Genomic DNA, 21,324 nt, shown 5'->3' with positions numbered 1-21,324 from the left:
CATGTGTTGCATGATACTGTGGATTGTGTGGCATGGTGATTAAAAATTTGTGCTGGTAAGGACCACTGGAGGTTATCTGGCCCTGCCCCTTGCTGTAAGCGGAACTAGCTTCAAAGTTAGGACAGGTTGGTCAGGACCATTTGAGTTTTGAAAATTTCCAAAGAGCGTGATTTCACCCTCTTGCTTGAGCATTCTTGTTTGTGAACTTCTTTTTTCCTTCTATCCAGTTGGCATTTTCTTTGTTGCATGTTTTGGCTGTTGCCTCGTGTCTTGCTGTGTGTTGATGAGAAGAGGCTGGCTCTGCTCATCTTAGTACCGCTTTTAGCTAGTGGCAGACCGCAGGTAGTGCCTCGCTTAGCCTTCTGTTGTCCAGGCTGAAGAAATGTAGTTCCCTCAGACTTTCTTGGTGTCATGTGCCTGCAGGATTTTATTGGCACTCTGCCGGACTCTCTTAAGTTTTTCTGTATTTCTTTTAAAGGGGGGGTGTGTGTGTGGCAAAACTGGACACAGTATTTCAGATGGGAGCTCACAAGCGCTGAGTAGAGGAGAATAATCGCTTCCATTGACCTGCTGCCTGCACTGCAGCTAACGTGAGAGTGGTGGCTGTATTAACTCTGCATGCGCAGCTACAGTTCCACAGTTGCTTTAGGCTGGCTGAGGCACTGCTGCCTTCCCCCGTACTTAACTACCCAGCTCCCTCATTCCTGTTCCCTCCCTTGTGCTGGCACTAGCACTCTGTTAGCCCCAAATCAAGAAGCTCATCCAAGTTGAAATAGATCAATGTATTTTGTCAGATCAGTTTTCTGTTCCAGGTTGCTGTTCAAAGCCTTGAGCTGACTTGGGGAAAGTGGATGAGCGGGGCGCAGGACTGCTCTCTTCCTCTTTTGTTGGTCTGTGCTGTGTAGTAGCCGAGAGTGTTGAAAGGGAGGCAGAGGCTTTAAGGCCAAGTAATAACAGTCCCCCAGAGGATTGGCCTGCATAGCTGGGATTTCCTTGTCAGTTTTATTACTTTCACCTTTTCTTATATTCTGTTTGGGAGCGTGCGATAAAGGGCACTCTGGTTATTTCCCAAAAGGGATAGGCAGTGCTGCTGCCACAAGTACATGTGACCCAGGTTGAAGTATATACTGGGTTCACCAGTGCAGTAGCAGGGGTATGAAATAAAACAGTAGAGGCTTTGCTGATAATAAGTTACAGGGAATATCTGTACTGGGTTGTGACTAATTAGTAAGGATTGCCCTTTGTAAATTAGTTGGATGCACCAGCAGGGCTGAGTTTGGCCTACTTATGATAAACTGATTTTTAATTTTTTTTTTTTTTTTTTTAAAAAGACAGTGTACAACAGTATTGATGATAATTAGATATTTGTTAGGCTACATTGTAACAGCTCTCCTGCAGGTTGTATGAATCTTCCCAATTGGGTTATGTGAATCTTCCCAATTTTCCCCCAGCTGCCTCCAGCGTGGACTCTTTGTCAGGCCCTGGGTGCACTGATGGGCCCCGATGGCCCAGACGAGCCTCGCCTGGAGCCTCTACCCATACCCTTTGCCCACAGGCTGAAGCCCTCAGCAACTGATCCAAATACAGAAGCGAGTCATTCTTCAAGAGTCTAGGCCAGCGGTCTCCAAATGTTTTTGATTGCACACCCCTATTGGTAAAAGTTGTTTGAGCATGCACCCCCAATATATGTATGTATATTTACAAATTATATGTGTGTACTACTGAAGTGCTAATATTTTCTTCCTGCACCCCAGTGGCTTGTCTTGTGCACCTACTGGGGTGCACACACCCCACTTAGGAGACCACTGGTCTATGCTTCGTAACTCTAATCCTCTAATTCCACTCACTGTGTCGAGTTTTATTTTCGAACTGTCTTGGTTTAGTACAGTTCATACCCATTTCATACATCAGTCATTGATTTGGCCCACTCTGTTAACGACCACTGAGGGGGGTCAGAATTTGTACAACTTGTGTATAGAAAAACTGAGAAGACAGTTGGCAAGAAAAGCAGCAAACTTTTCTACCATTTGAGCTGTAGAAAACGTGTAAGGAAAATTTCACAGGATAGGCTTGCGTTTATTAACACACTTTGAAATTATCATCTGTGTCAAGGTCATGTGTTGCTAAAGTTGCCCTCTTTTCTAAATAGACTGAACGAGTGGTTGCTTTTGGGTGTGCAAGGACTCAGTCTGATTGTTCACCTCCTCTGTTGCTGTCCTGAAGTTGACAGGACGCTAATCCTCTTTGAAAATCTGCATCAGTGAAAAAGATGTAAACATGCACTTACGTGGTTATGTGGATCTTGGGTACGTGTGGTGAAATGGGAACAGAATTTAAATAGGTAGGATTGTGGGTTGGTTGTGATCTTGATTGTTCTTTCACATACCACATGTGTGCTCTTTAAATTGTGTGTTGGTCCTGTGGTATTTCACAAAAGCACTGCCATGCAGCATCATGTTAGTGTAGTGTTACGTAGCCATCATGTGTGGGGATATTGAGATGGTAGCGATCTGACTGTGCTTTATTTGCAGTTTTCAAGGTGCGGCAGCATGTAGCCCCTTAGGCTGTGAGTGCTGATCAGAACAACTTCTGAATGTAGCAAGAGCTGTGTATGATAGCTGTGTTCGCGGCTCTGTGATGGTACATTCGTCAGCTGTATAAAAACTTGGTAATGGTTTTATACAGATTAGCTCTTTGGTAAACCAGAATTTAAAAAAACAAAACAAAAAGGTGACATAATATTTCTTTTGCATGTGTGTATAGAATTCTGCTAGCGATGACAAGAATGTTGTTAAAGCTTGTTAGGAAGATGCACTGCTTGAGGGGAATGTTTGTGATTCTTGGTGTTTATAAAATTGCAGCTGGTTTTTTTTGACTTTATTGTCTTGGTTGTCATTGGTTGTAAACTGGTAGGAGTTTACAGTATGTTGGGCAGATTTTTCTTGTATCATATTTGTGAAACGAAAAACAAATTATTTTTTCTAATAAAGCCAATTGCGTGTTCAGCTAAAGGGCTGAATAGTGAAGGATATGTATTACCATTAAGATTTTCTTTCACTGGTGTTTTCATGCAATTTATTTCCCTTCTGATCATTATATGCAGGTTTTCAAGAGTTTCCTGAACTTAAAAAATGTGTCTAATTTGTGTTAGTAGTTTTAATACCCACAGGGAGTACTGATTGAACAAAATCCTATGTGGTCACTTTCCATAATGTTGAACCTTTAAAAACTTTCAGATACTTTTTAAAAACCTCTGTGACTTTATTGTAGTATAGTCACAGAGAATATTTGGTTTGGTAAAGCAAAGACATTTTATTTTATTTAAATAACAATGTCAGTATTGCCATATGGGATGGGATGAGATTTTCAAAAGTAGGCATGCAGTGTGAAAACAAAGACCCTGTTGACTTTGATAGAGCTGATCTTTACTTTCGGTTAGCTAGGAGTCTTTGAAACCTTGCTCTTGAGAGATGGGTATGCTGTTTAGCTGTTAGAGGAAGTAACAGCTTTCTGTAAGTAGTACTAACAGTGCAGTTAAAGCAGAATGCTAATCACTTAATGCTAATTGCTTATTAATTTGTTCTTACTAATGCCCATTTACATTTAAATTTCCTGACATCATAAAATGTCATGTTATTTGCTTAGCATTAAATTGCAAGATCAGTGCTCATGCTGGTGGCTGTACGCAACAGTGAGCAGATGTAATACTGAATCATGGGAGAAATTATTTTTCTTAAGATGCATAATCACCTCATGAATGCTGATTTTGTCGACATTTGCGGTAGTTCACTGTAGCCATGATTTGTTTTCCTGTTCTCCCAGAGAGGTGATACCAAGGGATCCTTATAGTGATGTATCCTCTGGTTCTGCTTCACTCTGTAAGCTAAAGCACAGGAGACTAAAGAAAAAATCCGCATGAGGCTATGCAGTATAGACGACAGGGTACCCTCTGCTACTCTAAAGTATAAACAAGTTTCAGAATCAGTGGAGTATAGAAAAACGTCAGGAAAGAGGTTACAGAATCACAGGACATTTGCAGTGGGAAGGGAGGTTCTGGAGATCACCTCTTCCACCCTCCTGTTCACAGCAGGCTCAGCCAGAGCAGGCTGCTCAGGGCTGTGGTGCAGCTGGGTTCTGGGTATCTCCAAGGATGGAGACTGCATAACCTTGCTGGAAAACCTGTGCCGGTATTTGACTAACCTCAGAGTTTCAAAAAAAAAAAAAAAAAAGTTTTTTCTTATGTTTAAATAGTTGGGGTTTTTTTATTTGTTTGTTTCGATTTGTGCCCCTTGCCTCTTGTTCATTCACTGGACACCACTGAGAAGAGTTTGGCTCAGTCTTCTTTACACCCTCCCACCAGCTATTTATACACATGGATAAGATTCCCCCATAGCCTTCTGTCCCCCAGGTGGAACAGTAGTGGTGCTCTCAGCCTCTTGTATAACAGATGCTCCAGTCCCTTCGTTGTCTTGATCATTATGGAGATCTGTACGAGAGAGAGCCCGAAGAATGATTCACGTGGATCTGGTCAGGGACAGTGTTTCTATTTGGCAAGAAGTAAGAGAGAGAGCAAAATGAATTAAAGCCAAAACTATATTAATAAAGTTGAGTGATAAGTATGATAGCAGACTTCTTAAAGGAAGTTGAGAAAAAACCAGGCATGGAACACACAGTGATCAATTTGATGTAATTAGAAGATACTGTGAAGATGAGATTGGATAACTAAATGGAAGCCAGGGTACCAAGAGGTTTAGGAAATGCTAGCATCAGTTGGTAATTGAACTGGTGGATTAGGTGGGATACTTACAGAGAGAAAAAGGGAGGATAAAATGGTCCTCAGAGTTCCTGACAGGGAAAAGGGAGGGGGTACAGTCTCAGATGACATTCTGAGAGTTATGGTGAACAGGAAAACCAGGATATGTAAACAAAAGCTTCGAAGGAACAGCGACTGGAGGAAAGAGTGATGGAACGTGTTTGGTACAGGCAGCACCCGACCAAGTAGGCAGTGCGTAAGAGTTGGTGGTCCTGATATTGCGAGGCAAAAAATGCTCTGCACCCAGTGAAGGGATGCTTACATTCAGTTTGGCTAATGCAGACGAATTCCCTACCTGTTGTTAAAAGGATCGTCGGAACTCTGTACTATTAATCACAAGTTCGTTTAAGTACACTTCTGAGTATTGTTGAGGAGAAACTGGAAGTGGCCATATTGTCACTAGCAATAGCTAAGAAAGGTATGCTAGAAAATAGTGTTCTTTTTAATGCTTTGTAATGTCTTGGCTATAGTTTTGGTTCTAGCCTATAACAGCACCGTCATGATACTGACCTACGTTTGCTTACCTTTTTGGCTGGTCAGTATTATAGCCACTAATTTGTAACAGTCTTTGTAGATTCTGTAGTGTTCGGTTATTCCCTCACTGGGATTAGCTGGGAGTAAATTCCTATAGAAGCATTTTAATTGGAGTCTTGAGATTGCATTCAGTGCTGACTTTTTTTAGTACTTTTTTAAGTCATAGAAGTTCTGTTTAATCAGTTTGGTTAATCATTTGTCTTTCTCCAATTTAAAATTAACCCCCCCCCCCCCAAATGGTAAAACATTTTATGGGATTTTGTATATCGTTACATGTGACTGAATTTGATTTTGAGATAAATCAATGGACCTCTGTAGAAGGTGCAGGTTTATTTAAGAACTTTGCCAATAGCAGACATTTGTCAACTTCATAAATTGTTTCATAAAAAATCCTGGGATATTCTAAATTGGTTTTATTGTTGAAAGCAATCTTTTGTCTGATACATGTCAAATATCCATCCTCTCCCTTTTTGTTCTAGTTGTCATGGATGATGACGACGATGAATCCTGTCTCCTTGATCTTATTGGGTAAGTTATTAAGCAATTCTTTCAGAAAAGTTGGAAAAAATAATTTTGCAAAATCATCTTTTAGAAGGTGGTTCTATCTCAGTATTGTCTTAAGGTGAGGTGACTTGCAAATGAAATGTGTAGCCATGCTTCACTTCCTTCATCTGGAGATGTGTGTCTATCACAAAGCCTTCAAGCCCAGTGTATGCTAGCTGACAGTCCACTTGCTCAAGAGAGGCTAAGGAATGAGTGTGCATGGAGGTTGGATTCTCTTCTCAGCTAGTGGTAATATCATGTCAGTGTTGAAGCACGTTACTAGGGATATTGTTACAAACTTCATTGCAAAGAATAATCTTTTTGGATTAAAAACCCCAAAGATCTCATTTTTTTGAGTAGTAGAACTAGGTACTTCGTTAACACTACGCTTGTATTTTAAAGGGAAAAGTAAACGTATTCTTTTCTTAATTATAAATACTTAATTTCTAGTAATAACATGCATTCGCATAAAAATGTTAGAAAAATAGAATTGCTACCCAGTACTGTTAAGTATTCAGAACAAACAAGAATTTATCAGCATTTTGCTCAAAGATACTTGATTTTAATAAAATTGGGGATTTTAATAAAATTGGGGATTTTAAATGGTCCTTTTTTTTTGGCATTATTTCCATAACAGATTTATTTGGAAGTTTATAATTTCATATGGGAATCTCAAAAAATAACTAGGATAGCTGAATCATGAGCAAGATTTTTGTGGGTTGTATATGTGATAAGTTACATTCCTTTGGCTAACATTCATGTCAGTATTCAAGAACACATAATATGCTATAGTGCATTTAAAACATAAGAAGAAAATTGAACATTTAATATATGATACTTTGTTCAAACTCTGCCAAAAATGAGTATGACATCAGTCTCATAGCAGCCACTGAAAGATCGTCTCTGCTTCATACAAAAATTTTTTACCGTCTTAACTGTAGTAAATAAATAGGCCTTTTACCTTTCTCGCACACTCAAAGCTTCCAGCGAAACCAGTGAGAGCTTTAGCTTCAGAAAAAACCAAAATATCACCACAGTGGCTGCTGTAATTTGGGGGTTACTCTGTGGATGCTATAGCAAAAGCATTGCCAGTAATGGCTCACAGTTATGTTCTGTGAAGTATACTGTGCAAGATTACTGATTGCAGCCGTATGAAAACACATCCTGCTTGGAACATAAAGATGATAATTGACTGCATGGGACAATTAAGTGCTGTCATGAGCATGAATCACGAGGATCCTGGTACAAGTTCACAGGTGGTCCAGAAAATGAAGTGCTCTCTATACAGATGAGTGTTTGTGTGAAAAATTACAGTGTTCTTCCTGCTGCTGGCAGCAATTACTGTCTTAAGTATCTAGAAGAATGGAAAACAGCATTTTTTTTCCATCTGATCTTTGATTTCGGTAAGTGCCTTCTAAAATTCCTTCCTTACTAAAGACAATATTTAAGGTGATGAAGTGTTCTTCATTTTTAATTGCATTTTTCATGATTTAAAGCCAGTGAGTGTAATTAGTATTAAACAGCCTGGTTATTTATCAATAAAACTCATAAGCATGATAGAGCTCTATATGAGATCATGAGTTCTGTTCTCCGTAATTCTTGAAATTTAATGTATTCTACTATGAAAATGGCATTTTCGTTTGAAAATACATGTAACCACTCATATGTTGTAAGCATAAGTGTACCATAAAGTCCCTGCCAAGTACTGTGTTTAACACGTCTTTTGTAAACACATGAATGCAGTTTGTTTTTTAAATGAAAAAAGAGGAATAGAGGTGTATTTGTGCTTTTAGAAGACTAGTAGTAAACTGGAAAGATCTTTAACTTGTTCTCTTTTTATTTTCTAGGATGATCAAGAGAGAAGGAAAGATGTTTTGAATTAATATTTTTTTACGTGAGAATCTCCTGCTTCTCAAAATTGTTTTATTATTACTTGTTAATCAATAAAGATGTTTTAAAATAAAAAACCCTCCATGTCATTTTACTCTTCATGCTAATGGACATTGGGAAATGCTGTACGATTGTTGTATTAAAATAATCCAATGTAACACAACCTTTCAGTGTTTTTTACTTGGGTCTGTATGTGCAGTTACATCAATGTATTTTTGATTTGTTTGAATTTCCAACACTTATTCTATCAGACCACATTTTTAGTCTGAGTTTTATTCAGTGATAATGCTAAGTTAATGAAATACACTGCAATTGTATTTCATAATATTTAATCAGTTATTTCTGTGGTTGATTTCACTTGGAAAAGGTGCTGCTTTTTTCTCCAAGTGAAGGGACTGTTGGTCTGGCGAGCATAAGTTTTTGTTAACTGATGTTAAGGGTGGCAGAAAACATGTTAAAGGTTCAGGTTTGTCAGTAGGGTATTTTTGTTAACTGATGTTAAGGGTGGCAGAAAGCACGTTAAAGATTCAGGTTTGTAAATACCCTATTGACTTAGACGCTAGGTAAACAGGCATTATAGTTCATCTCTGTTGTACTTCTCATGTTATTTGGTGGTAGTATTTTCCTTAGGTTTTGTACTATGTGCTGTCATAAAATAGTGTGCGTTTGAAGAGAATATGAGTAATACCCTCATAAAGGGCGGTAAAGTAGAATCAAATTTTGTGATGAACATAGTTCATTGCTTGAAATGCCTTGGTACAATGACAGCAAGCATGATCAACATCTGAAAATTGTGCTGATACAGAAACACAGATCCTCAGATGGTATAAACTTTCAGCTTTGCATTGTAGTCAGTGAAAGAAATGTGTTTTTAGTATAAACCTGACTTATATGAATACAGTATCTGGCTTAGTTAAATTAGTCTCATTAGCAGAAAGAGCTTCCTAAAAGTGGTAACTTTTTTTTTTCCACTCCTTAAGGGACCCACAGGCGCTGAATTACTTTCTACATGGACCTAGTAGTAAATCTGTAAGTAGCAGTCCTGTGTATTAGACATACTTAAGTTCATTTGGTGTATTATTTCTAAACATGATTTTTCTCTTTTACCAGAGCAATGAAGACTTGACTAATGCAGAATATTCTGTAGCCAACTCAAATTCAATTTTCGCCAACTCCAATGTAAGTGGTCAGGAGATAAATTATATTTGTATTGAGATTGCATGCTTCTGTTGTGGCTTCACTTGGCTTTTATAAAACTGAATTAAGTAGATGCGGGTTTTGACCTTTTTCATATGAAAATTCTGAATGCTAACATAGAACCACTTCATGCTGTAAGTATTTCATTGGGTTTTCAGGGGGGAATTAATCAAACGATGCTGCACCGTGGGGCCGTGTTTTGTAAATATGTAAAGCAGCTTGCTGAGCAGTGAAAATATTCTCTGGTGTAACTCCCTCCAATAAACTGGACGTGTAATTTTAGTGATTGTAGATGTAGTAGTGCTCAAATGTAGACCGTAAAAGTTAGTCATTCATACATTTCCTGTGTATGTTAGGATGGTTTTGTTTCTTACTTCTAAGCAGAATCTGAGCTAGCAATTTTTTTAAATTAATGAATGGGGGTTATTTGTTCTTTAGACTGAATAGCTAGCTTGGGATGTTTGCTTCCTGTAACTTCAGTGTTAGGGAAGTCACTTTAAATTCATTAGGTGTTGCAAGTAGTCTTCAGTATTCTTTCTTTGCCAGGAGTGTATTGCAGCCCTGGACCAAGTTTTACCCAATGAGGTTGTGGAATCCCCATCCTTGGAGATAAAGCCAAGGCTGTTCTGCTTTAGTGCTGGCAATAGTCCTGCTTTGAGTGGAAGGTTGGACTAGATGACTTCCAGACATCCCTTCTGACCCATGTTTCTTTGATTTCATTGGTGTGTTTTTTAAAAAAACTTAATTCTTCATCCCACAATTCAGTTACTTGAATACATAGAGTAGGGTTTCCTTGGTAGTTTCTCTTTCTGCTGTACTGTTGTCTTGACTCTGTTTGTCCCATGTTCCTAACAGATATGTGGATATGCTTGTAGGTGTGTAGGGACCATAAATAATTGGCATAAATAAATCTTGAAAACTGTTTATCTGTCTGTAAAGAACTAGTGGCTTTTCTGTAGCCACAGTAGCATGGTGTGAAGTGTTTGCCCTGTCCTTCCCCTTTCAATATCATTATTAAATATTGTAGAAGAGACATAAGTTGAGTGACATTTCTTTCTGGGTAAGCTGGTTGAGCTAATGGTGGGGGAGTGGGGTACCAACAGTGATAGGGTGTGCCCAATTTTCAGCTAATCAGGAACAGTGGTTTCAACTCGATACCAGGCTAGCCATTACTGGAAAGCAGCTTCCTGTATGCAGCATGGCAGAGGTGGGTTTTGAGGACTCATCCTAAGAAAAAATAAGTTAAGGGGGAAAAAGGGTGACATATGACATACATCTGTCATAGCCTAGACTTCTTAGTTGTTCTTTGTAGAGATTCTTCTGATAAGCATGAGTAGGTGGGCAGGAGTCAGGGGTGTATTTCTGGTGTATTTTCAGAAAGTGAGTTTTTGGAGTAATTCTGAGAGGGAGTGGGAGATTCTGGGCAAGGTGGGATTGTTGCATAGAGAGTAGCAGTTGGGAGAAACAAAAATATTTGGTGAAAGACAAAAGAGCTTTCTGGTATATGAGAATGGGGGTAGGTAATCTGAAAGGCAGGTGATCAGAGGAGCAAGGATTTCTAGTGTGTGTTCCTAGGATGGCTTACTATATTTTCATTCTCCAGTACTTGTTGTTCTTGTGCTCTGTTCTCATCCTTTTGTATCTTCATAATGAATACCAATGCCATCTTGTCTTCCCTCCCTCCCTTCTGTGAGAGCCCTGGGCTGACTTAAGTGAAGAATGACTTGATTGCAAAGATAGATTCTTATAGAGCATTGTGAAGGAACAAGGGGTATCTAAAATATAAATACAAATAGATGGTTTCGCAGTCCCTGCTTATAATGTAAGATACCTGAAAAGTTAAAGGCTTCTGAGTTTTTCGTCATTAAAATTTTTGCAGATACTAAAAGTTCTGTCTTCGTATGTATTCAGAATTGCTACCCTGAGGTAGGATTGACTGTCTTGATGCCCATCTCATGCCTTTCAGTGGCAGAGTTTACAAATTCAGTGTCGAGGGCTCAGTGCCTCAGCTGGTAAGCGTGCTCAGCCAGCACCTAACACAAACAAGATTAAGTTCCTGCTGACTGAAGGACAAGAAAGCAGTAAAGCAATCTTCCTTGCCCCCCTCCCCCCGCTCCCGAGTTGAATGATTTGCATACCAACTCTACTGATTCCAGGTTGGTTTCCTTGGGCAGTCATCAGTCTCTCTTATAACCCTCATGAGAAGGTTCCTTAGCCCTATTACCTGGGTTGTACTCAGTGACTGTTTCCACCTTCCTATTATAGTATAGTAGAACAGCTTAAGAGAGCAGAATATTCATGGAGTCAGCAAGAATAAAACTCTTGTTGGTAAGCAGAGTCATGAAGGCACTAATTTCCTGTTGAAATTAGTGTGGTGTTCTGTGTGACTGTTCTGAATCTGGGCAGCAGTGATTCAGATGTTAACTTTGAAGGTCCCTGGTTCCAATTTATGCACATAAAATTGTTTCTGGATTTTAAACAGTCCTGGGAGTAGAGAATGAAATTTGGGATTCTTCATTCCAGTGGGAGAGTTTCAAGCTAGTAATCTTGATTGCATGTAATATTATTTATTATTACCATTGCTGCTATTAGTAGTCATAATAGTTGTATTGTTAGTACTAACTGGAATAGCGTTAACTGAAGCCCTCTAAGTTACACAGTCATGAAAGATTTCAGAGTGGTCATTGTCACTGGAGACAAGTTACAGATGCAATAGGGAATTCTCCAGAAGAACCTGACAGTTTTGTGTCCTAATAATGTGCTAGTTAGTGACTCCTTTTTGCTCTGCCTGATGGTAGCTAGGTACAGTTGAGAACCTGATTTGTAATTTTAGGTGTTCATGAGATGCAGACATCAAGACATTTAAGTACTATAATTCCTTCTGTTAACATTAAATGTAAAAAAGTTGATTGTAATTTTATAATTGTACTTTGAAAACACTTTACTGAATTTTAAGAACAATCTCTTAATATTTTAAAACATGACTGAAGTTTCATAAACTACACAGGCTGATTCAGAAGCAGATTGGGGTAAAATTCTGAATAAATATGCTTGGGGAACTGAAGTTAGGGTGGGGACATTATTGCATGTGATAATTATGGCTTGCAGCATCTTCACACTGTTTATATGAGGTGAAAGCAAGTGTCTGTGACCTTCAAGGAGTGAAGGCTCAGAGTGTGAAGGTGACTGAGAATTTCACACCCACATTTTGCATTTATCTTGACCTAAAAAGAAACTGGATGTTGTCTTTGAATAGTTGAGATATGATTTGGCAATTTAGAAAGGTGTACTCTGTCTAACTTAAGACTATTGCAAGTATTATTATGCATTTAAATTTGCCATTCCTCCTGTAGAGACGTGATACTTGTGTTGTCTAGAGTTTCTGGACATAGTTTTGTTTTAGGATAATTTTATTGACAGTAGGCCAGAGTAAAGTAGGTTCTGATTTTCCTTATCACAGTATTTAAGGGTGTAGATTTGGAGGATTTTTTTCATTCAAGGTGCCACTTAATATTTGCTGTAGTTTCAATGTTTATAGTTCTCTGTAATCTTTTTACTAGCGTAAACCACAAAGTCCGTAGTATTGTTTTTCTTACTGCTTTGTTTCTAAAATTTTTCTAAACAAAGAATTAGTATAATTCCTTAACTTTATGAAACGGTCGCTAGTTTGCTCTGTGTGACTATAGAAATATTGCTAGGATTTTGGAGATGGATCTCATTTGATAGAGGAAGTCAGTGAAAGAGCAGCTTTCTTCTGCCTTTTCCCTGCTACTACTGTTGCTACTGAAACCTTGCCCCAAACTGAGTTACAGTGGAGGTCTTTTCACTCCTCCTTTCTTTTATCCTTTTGTCCATACAGTGCTCAGCTTGAGGAAGGGAAAATGGTACTTCAAGAGCATGTCACATCCTCTTGAAACAGTGCAGCTGCAGAGCTGAGTGCTGTGGACTTTGGAGATTTGAGAAGTGAAAGGAGAGTAGTGTCTCCCGCAGTCTGTTATGAGGGCATGAGTGGGATGTAAGTGACGCACACGTTTATGCTGGCCCACTGTATGGGATGAACGTCACCTTATATACGTACTATGCAAAGAATATAATTTTGTAAAGAAAGTTTTCTTGCATGAAAAAAAGCTTAATGGGGAAACAAGGTAGAGCTTGGAATTTCTGAAAATGATTTATTTCTTGTTTTGCATTTCAGAACACTGATCCTAAGTCGTCTGTAAAAGGTGTAAGCGGTCAGCTTGGAGAGGGGCCTAGCGATGGACTGCAGTTGTCCAATAGCCTTCAGTTTCTTGAAGATGAACTTGTATCTTCTCCTTTACCTGATCTTACTGAGGATCAGCCTTTTGATATTCTTCAGAAGTCCTTGCAGGAGGCCAATATTACTGAACAGACTTTGGCAGAAGAGGCATATTTGGATGCCAGTGTAGGTTCTAGCCAACAGTTTGCACAAGCTCAGCTTCATCCTTCTTCATCAGCATCCTTTACTCAGGCTTCTAATGTTTCTAATTACTCAGGTCAGACGTTGCAACCTATAGGAGTTACTCAAGTGGTACAGCAACCTGTTGGAGCATCTTTCGCAAGCAATACAGTTGGTGTGCAACATGGCTTTATGCAACATGTCGGAATTAGTGTTCCCAGCCAGCATTTGTCTAATAGCAGCCAGATTAGTGGTTCTGGGCAGATACAGCTAATTGGTTCATTTAGTAATCAGCCTTCCATGATGACCATTAATAACCTTGATGGATCTCAGATAATACTGAAAGGCAATGGTCAACAAACACCTGCAAACATGAGTAGTGGCCTCTTGGTTCATAGACAAACTCCAAACGGTAACTCACTGTTTGGTAACTCAAATTCAAGTCCAGTAGCACAACCTGTAACTGTTCCATTTAACAGCACAAATTTTCAGACGTCATTGCCTGTCCATAATATCATCATTCAAAGAGGTTTGGCACCAAACTCTAACAAAGTTCCCATTAATATCCAACCAAAGCCTATCCAGATGGGTCAGCAGACTGCTTACAATGTGAATAACTTGGGAATACAGCAACATCACGTACAGCAAGGGATTCCATTTGCTTCTGCAAACTCACCTCAGAGTTCAGTAGTTGGTCCTCACATGTCTGTTAATATTGTTAATCAACAAAATACAAGAAAATCAGTTACACCTCAGACAGTTAGCAATGCTGGAGGTAGTATTGTTATCCATTCTCCTATGGGACAGCCTCATGCACCTCAAAACCAGTTTCTCATACCTACAAGTTTGTCTGTTAATTCTAATTCAGTTCATCATGTCCAGGCCATAAATGGACAACTTCTTCAGACTCAGCCTTCCCAGCTGGTTCCTAGCCAAGTGTCTGCTGAGCATGTAATGCTCAACAGGAACTCTACAAACATGCTAAGAGCCAACCAGTCGTATTCAGGACAGATGCTGAATAATCAGAATACCGCTGTTCAGCTTGTTTCTGGCCAGACATTCGCAGCTCCTGGAAACCAAGTTATAGTAAATCACGGAACTTCACAAATTGTTGGTGGACAGGTGCCACTGCAGCAGGCGTCACCAACGGTGTTGCATTTGTCACCCAGTCAAGCTAATGTTTCTCAAGGTAGATCGAGTTTTACTACAATGTCACCTGGGCAGTCTACAGTCTCAAATATGTCAGCTTCTAATCGATTTGCTGTTGCAAGTTCTTCTGGTTCAGTACATCCTAGCTTGGGACCATCAGTTCAGTCTGTTGCATCAGGAGGAAGCTTTACTGGAGATCAGCTCACGCAGAACAGAACTCAAGTTCCCGTCAGTGCATCACATCGTCTTCCAGCATCCTCTTCCAAATCTGTCAGCACCTTTAGTCACACGTCAGTTGGAGTAACGCAACAACAGTTCGCCTTTGGTCAGGTATGAAATCTGCTTGAGAATGTAGCCAAAGAAATGCTTCTAAGCTATGCTAAAATCTGGTTCGCAAAGTATTAAAGTTGGTGTTAATAGAACATTAATTTTGCTAGTTTATATTGTTACAAATACTGTGGAACTGCTGAAAATTACTCTAACCCAGAGACATCATTTCATTCCGTATCTTCTAAAGTTTATCACCGAGTGAATGAGTCTGCCACTTTCATTAATTCAGAAGATTTTGTTGGTGATTTATAGTAATATTTTCAGAACTGCTTAGCACTGATCTGTTTCTGCTCCCGTTTAAAGGAATGGACATTGTAAGATTATAATAGAAGTATGAGCTCTCCTGAAAATCTTGCCATAGAGCTAGATGTAAAGGCTCAGGTACATTCTTAGCACTTACAGGTCTTGTGACTTCACTAAAAACTATGCGTGTGTTTTCAAGGTTTGACCTTTCGAATTAGAGATGAAAAGGTTTCTTGCGTTTCTCTCTGTTATTTACTATACAAAATTAATCTGTTAAAAACTTAACCTTTTTGGCATTTTGCCCACTGTAGTTTTGTGTGTCTGGAGCAGTTAGCAGCTTTCAAATTTGAAGCAAAGACAAAGCAAGAGGTGTTTCTTAGAATCCTTAAGAGAAAATACCTTTTAAAGCAGTTTGTAAAAGCATAACATTTAAAAAATATTTTCTCTAAGAAGAGGACTACTTAGTAATAATTTAAAGAAAAAATATGCTGAATTTACTTTTAAGGTGAGAACTGGTCTTTTTTTGTCCAGTTGATGCAGCTGCAGTATATATTCAAGTCAAGTTTGTCTGTTTTCATAAGTGAGCTTCCAAACTCTGCCAATATTTAACTCGGTGACTTGTCACACAATTAGCAACAAGCTATTATTTCACTTCTGTCCTTTTTTGCTTTTGTTTTTTTAACTTGGTCGTTATAAAATACTGATAATAACTGTTTCAGAATGCATTTGCACTAATTATCTTAGATCTTTCTCTTTTCCCAAAGGTCTAATGGAATTTTTTTTAACCAAGACCAAAATGGGCAATGAAGTAATGTGTCTTAGAAAATAATATGTATTTAGAAAATAAGGGCAAACATGTTGTAGAACCACATTTAGCCAAAAGTGCTAGCACAGGTTGTAACATTTTGTTTGTAGATGAGTAATTTGAGGCCTGTCTGACTTTCTCTCCATGTGTCCACATCTTCCTATTTGTAGGGTATGTGCTGGGTCAGTCAGTTTCAGCAGTTATAAAAGCGTAATATTTCTTACTGCTGTAAAAGATTATTTTGTTTTTGTGCTGAAATTTCAGAACTGAAAATGGGAACTACAGAGAAAACATTCTACTGTTTACTAGAATCTTTTTAGTTTGTTTGTACTTGCATTTTAAGTATTGTACTGTATCGTAAACCATGTATCATTTAGTTGCTAAACACTGGACAGTTTGTTCCACTATGTGTTTTTTTGTTGTGGAGACAGCTTATTTAGTCATCTTGCAGTTTTGAGACTCTCAAAAGCTGAGCTTTCTAGGGGCCACTTGTAATGGTAAATCATGGTTCTTCTAAAATGTAACTGTGTATATTTGTACTGTTAGTGTAATTTCTATTCCTCTCTGATTTACTTTATAAAATTCTTGAACTCAGGAGGAATTGAGAAGTCTGAAATTTCACCACTTATAAGTTTGAGGTTGAATAAGGATGCGTAGAGCTGAATTTTAGTTGCCTTTTTTGCCTTTTTCCTCTGTTGGTTAAAGCTTTCAGTAAATATTAAACTGTGGTTTGTGGTTTGTTTGTTTGTTTGTTTTTTTTAATGTATGTGGCACAGAAAAAAGCTATGAACCAGACATCGCCAGTTTCTGCATCGAAGACACAGGATAATTTAAGACAGCCTCAGCTAACAAGTCTTCTGAGCAACACACTATCAGGTCAACTAAGGTCTTTTTAAAAACATTTTCTTAATTTTCTCCGGCAACAGAAATTGGTTGTTCTTCAGTGTGTCAGACTTGCATTGATGGCTCATGCTGATAGGGTCCTAAAGGTTATCAGAATTTTATTTTTAGAAGAACACAGACTAAATTTCTCAGTATCATATGTGTGCTTTTATTTTTCCCAACCAGGGCACTTCATTTTGTAGAGTGAAAAGTTGAATCTCCGCAATAAGCAATTCTTTCTCCCCTCTATAAAATCCAAAACTGTACCTTCTTTCATTTTTCTTATTTTTTTTTCAGCTTAGGAAAATAGAAATAAGTCATTTTCAAAATATGGACATCTGCTAAAAATTCTATGAAACTTCTAGACCCTCTCTTGTGATGGCTGCTTCAGATACAGAGGAAAGAAAAATAGCGATTACAAGGTTATGTGCAGGCTGTCATCACTCGATTTGTTTTTGAATGTGTCACTTTCAGTTAGAATAGTTAGTGCATTGTTCATGGCAAAATACTGGGCTTTTCAAGCAGCACCATGCTACTGAAAGAACAAAACCAATATATTAAAACCCAGAAAAATGCAATAACCTTCATGTTCTCTTTGTACATAAGTAACCCTTTTGAATAAGGTCCCATAATCTACCTGCTTTTTGTTTTTTCCTTGTGTACTGTTATGTACAAGCTGTCCAGGCAATTCTCTACAATCAGCACAGTATGGGGGTTTTTTTTGGGAAAAAAATACTAAATTCTTACTTGTGTTGGTTGTAATGTAGCATGGCTGATAAGATGCTGTTTGAATTCCTGAGCAAGGCAATTGGAGAAAGTCTGCCCATCTAGAAAATCTAGAAAAAGTTTATGATGCCTGCTGTCTAAATAGTTCCAGGAGCTCTAGAAATAATTGGGTTTATATGTTTGAGGGAGGGTTAGTATTGAAAAGCTTGGTAAAATGTACTGTATGATTGTCAGTAAATTGTTGGGACACTATACTGATGGTACTTGAATTTCTTCTTACACTACAGTACTATGGTAGGAGATGATTTGTATCTGAGGATTTTTGTAGTTTGCAGCACAAGATATCAGTCCTGTTTCATTTTTATGAGCCAGTTTCTCCACGGGGTAGTTACACTAATGCTTTTAAGCATATGAGACATATCTTTCTCCTAAAAGCTAAAAACTCAAGTAAAATGATCAGGATAGGTACATGAAATTATTCTGTTCCTGCTTAGGATGACAGTCTTTTTAACATACTTTTTATAGGACAGGACTCTGGAGGAAAAATCATACAGCAATCTCTAGGAACCACACAGGCACAAGAAAAAGTAATAGGATCATCATCAGTTCAACAGAGTATACAGGTAAACAATACTTTTATTTATATGTTTCCCTTTCCCTTAAAATTTTAGTGAAGTTAGGGATGTTTCAACTCCATATTGATACTCTAGGAGTTCTAGCAGGTTTTTTTTAGAGTATATGAAGTCACTCAAGCTTGTCAAATTCTACCTTGACATAATAAACATTGAGTATTTTGCAAATTGATACTCTGAATGCTGTGTTTTGAGATTTAATTCAGTAAGTGGAGTCTGACTGCACTGTTCCTTGAAGATAATTTCATATGACATAGCAATTCTTCATTGAGTTGGACATAAGTTAGACCTACTCTTATCATTACTTCTTACAAACTCAGCTATTCTCTAGCTGATTAGGAGGGGATGGTTTGTGAGAAGTAGCAGAAAAATCTCATCTGGTCTATGTCTGTTTTATTCTTCACTGCATTGTCTTCTTTTGCCCAGTCTTTTTTTTTTTAACCACTGAAAGTTCTCCTATATATGGCAACTGTGTACAAAAATTTAACACTATGTCCAGGGTTTAGGGCTAGAAGGGGAGGCCAGCTTTTTTGGAGAGGGAATACAAGAACTTCTGGAGGGAGGAGACAACTGTTACATTCATGGACTGAGTAGCTGAGGGCAAGAAGTGAGGGTTTGAAGTAGGCTTGAAAGTGTGGGCTTCGTTGTGGATGGAACTAAACTACACAATCATGGAAGAAAACAAGGGAGGATCTTATGTAGAATTTTTGTTCCTTGCTGTAAATGTATTTGTGAATGTAGTATGACATGAATGTTTTTCCCTGTTTTACTGATGTACAAGTAGAGCAGAAGATACTCGCAGTAGTGCTCAATTACGAGTTCAGCCTGCTTTTGTAATTGTTGGTCAGATGTTCATTCTCCTGTGGTGGTGAATACTTTTTATGCTCTGAAGCTAGAGGCTTTTTCGCCAGCAGGTACCATTACAGTGTGCCTGCTTCATGCTGCTCCTACTTTGCCAAGAAGGGTGCTCTGTACCACATGCTTTTTTGTTCCTTCTAACCATGTTGTAGTTCAAAAGAGCTTTCGTGCAGTCTTTTTAAAAATCATAAGTAACTTTTGCTCTGTGACCAATTTTATTATTAAGACTAGTTGACTAGAAAAACCCAACGACTTTGTATTAACCAAAGACTCTTTGATCCAGAATGGCTTCTTAGGGAGAATACTTGGATTGCAGTAATGCCTCTCATACAGTAGGAACATGAACCTTTACCACCTCAGAGAGCCTCACGTCTTAGAACAGTGTTCCCTTGAAAAACCTTGGCTTCATAAATGTCTAAGGAACGGAGAAGATGATGTAGATCTACCTGATGGGTATATCTGTAGCATTGACACTGAAGCAGAGTTCCTAGAACCACTTTCACCCCCCACCCAGCCACCATGGCTTTTGAGAATTTAAGTACACAACCTTAGCCTGCTTTCCTGACAGATACTCTAATCCATCAAAGTCAGGCAAGATGACATCAGCTGAGAAATGCAGAGACAGTTCTTGAGAGCAGATTTCTTTGGAAAAGTTTTTAGTTGTACGTTTTCTTCTTTTCACCTGCTAAATTCGATAACCAACCTTTTTCCTAGTGAAGCATGTGTATGCACTACAGTGGAATTTGCCTACAAGCAACGTTTCAGACCTTTGGTTTATGTAAGAGAAGTGACTTCCCTATTTCATTGATACAGTGCCCTGTAAAAATAGGAGATAGTTGAATGTGTTTATACTTGTGTGGTGGCTACACTTAGTATTGGTGGTATACTTAATTGGCAGAAATAAAAGCTGAAACTTAGGCTTTGCAAAGGAGGGGATATATTGTAATTTGTCTTTTATTTTGAACTTAGGTGGATGGTCATTTAGTTGGACAGAAAAGGCCTGCTGCTAAACAGTTAACTAAAGGAGCTTTGTAAGTCATTCTTCTTTTGTAATTTTGTTGCAGATAGTTCCTCTAACCTTAATTTCTTTTTAGTTTTTGTCAATGTATAAACTTCTGTTAGAATACGTGTTAATTATAGATCATTAATTTTCCTTGTAGTATTCTACAGCAATTACAGAAGGATCAAGTGCATGCTGTGACACCAGATAAAAGTCGATTCAGATCATTAAATGATGCAGTTCAGAGACTCCTTTCATACCATGTGTGCCAGGGATCACTGCCAACAGAGGAAGACTTAAGAAAAGGTAATTTTCTTTTTAAAAATTGGCAATACGTTTGTAATCAATGTATTGAGATAATTCTGTATGTAAGTTAGAGTAATAAGAAAGGGAACATTTTTAAATTTGTGAAGGTTACTGAACCTTGTGGTTACTGAGGAACAGTATTTGAAAGTATACTCTTGTCTTTCTAGTGGACAGTGAATTTGAATCTGTAGCTACACAGCTTCTGAAGAGGACACAGGCTATGCTGAACAAATACAGATGTTTGCTTATAGAAGATGCAATGGTAAGGTGTATAACCCACGTACATTTTATGTTTATAGGATGTGATTCAGTTTGTTAAAAAAAAAAAACCCACAGATCTACAGGAAGGTGAGAGCTAGCATTACAATTAATTTTGTTGATACTATTTATGGCCTTATGAAGGTGATATATATATGAAGGTTTTAGAGATACATATATATAGCCAGTGTACTTGTTATTGCATCAGCAATCTCAGTGGCCAGCCTGCATTTTTAAGTGTATGCACACATCTTAAAATCAGTGAAATGGGTTGAGTTTATATTTCACATACTGCCTAAGTAAGTGTGCTGTTACATATAAGTTCCATAGACATTTAAGACATGTGAACTTCCATTTTCTGCTTGTACTTTGCTCTTGTGCTAAACAGACTGTGGTAGTCAGGCAGGTGATTTCTGTATATTTCTGTGGGTGATAGAGCCTGAAAGAATGTTGAAAAGCTCCATTCAGAGGCCTCCAACCATATTATAATTGGAGCCAACTCATATTACAATTTAGGAAATCATTACTTCTTGTTAGAAGCTAGGTGGAGCCTCACATTTTCATCAGAAATGCTTCTCATTTAAGTGCTTTCACAATCCCAGGCATGAGGTAAAAAGAAAACTGACACAGTTACTTTAAGAATGTATTTTACAAGGGTGAGGAAGTGTCACTGTGGCTTCAGACATGCTAGTTTTCAAGCCTGGAAAAGTTTTGAATTTGAGTATAATAGAAATTTAAATC

General features: G+C 38.2%; 1 protein-coding gene across 6 annotated transcripts in view; it reads left to right on the top strand.

Annotated features, from left to right (window-relative positions):
* Nucleotides 1-21,324, top strand: part of BICRAL (BICRA like chromatin remodeling complex associated protein) — a 46,541-nt gene that overhangs the window by 19,725 nt on the left and 5,492 nt on the right. For 5 of the 6 annotated variants that reach the window (XM_072856826.1, XM_072856825.1, XM_072856828.1 and 2 more), the window contains exons 2-10: nucleotides 5,827-5,875; nucleotides 8,761-8,809; nucleotides 8,891-8,959; nucleotides 13,173-14,873; nucleotides 16,698-16,797; nucleotides 18,055-18,152; nucleotides 19,989-20,050; nucleotides 20,180-20,325; nucleotides 20,493-20,587. In XM_072856826.1, coding sequence (XP_072712927.1) covers nucleotides 5,832-5,875; nucleotides 8,761-8,809; nucleotides 8,891-8,959; nucleotides 13,173-14,873; nucleotides 16,698-16,797; nucleotides 18,055-18,152; nucleotides 19,989-20,050; nucleotides 20,180-20,325; nucleotides 20,493-20,587 — 2,364 coding nt within the window. In that variant the 5' untranslated portion in view covers nucleotides 5,827-5,831. Of the gene's footprint in view, nucleotides 1-5,180; nucleotides 5,232-5,826; nucleotides 5,876-8,760; nucleotides 8,810-8,890; nucleotides 8,960-13,172; nucleotides 14,874-16,697; nucleotides 16,798-18,054; nucleotides 18,153-19,988; nucleotides 20,051-20,179; nucleotides 20,326-20,492; nucleotides 20,588-21,324 lie in introns of those variants that run through there. The other variant, XM_072856830.1, reaches the window with a different exon arrangement.

Source organism: Ciconia boyciana, chromosome 3 (genome assembly GCF_034638445.1).
Source record: "Ciconia boyciana chromosome 3, ASM3463844v1, whole genome shotgun sequence".
NCBI classification, from domain to species: Eukaryota; Metazoa; Chordata; class Aves; order Ciconiiformes; family Ciconiidae; genus Ciconia; species Ciconia boyciana.
Note: the sequence above shows the minus strand (reverse complement) of the source record. Positions and strands in the feature narration are given on the sequence as shown.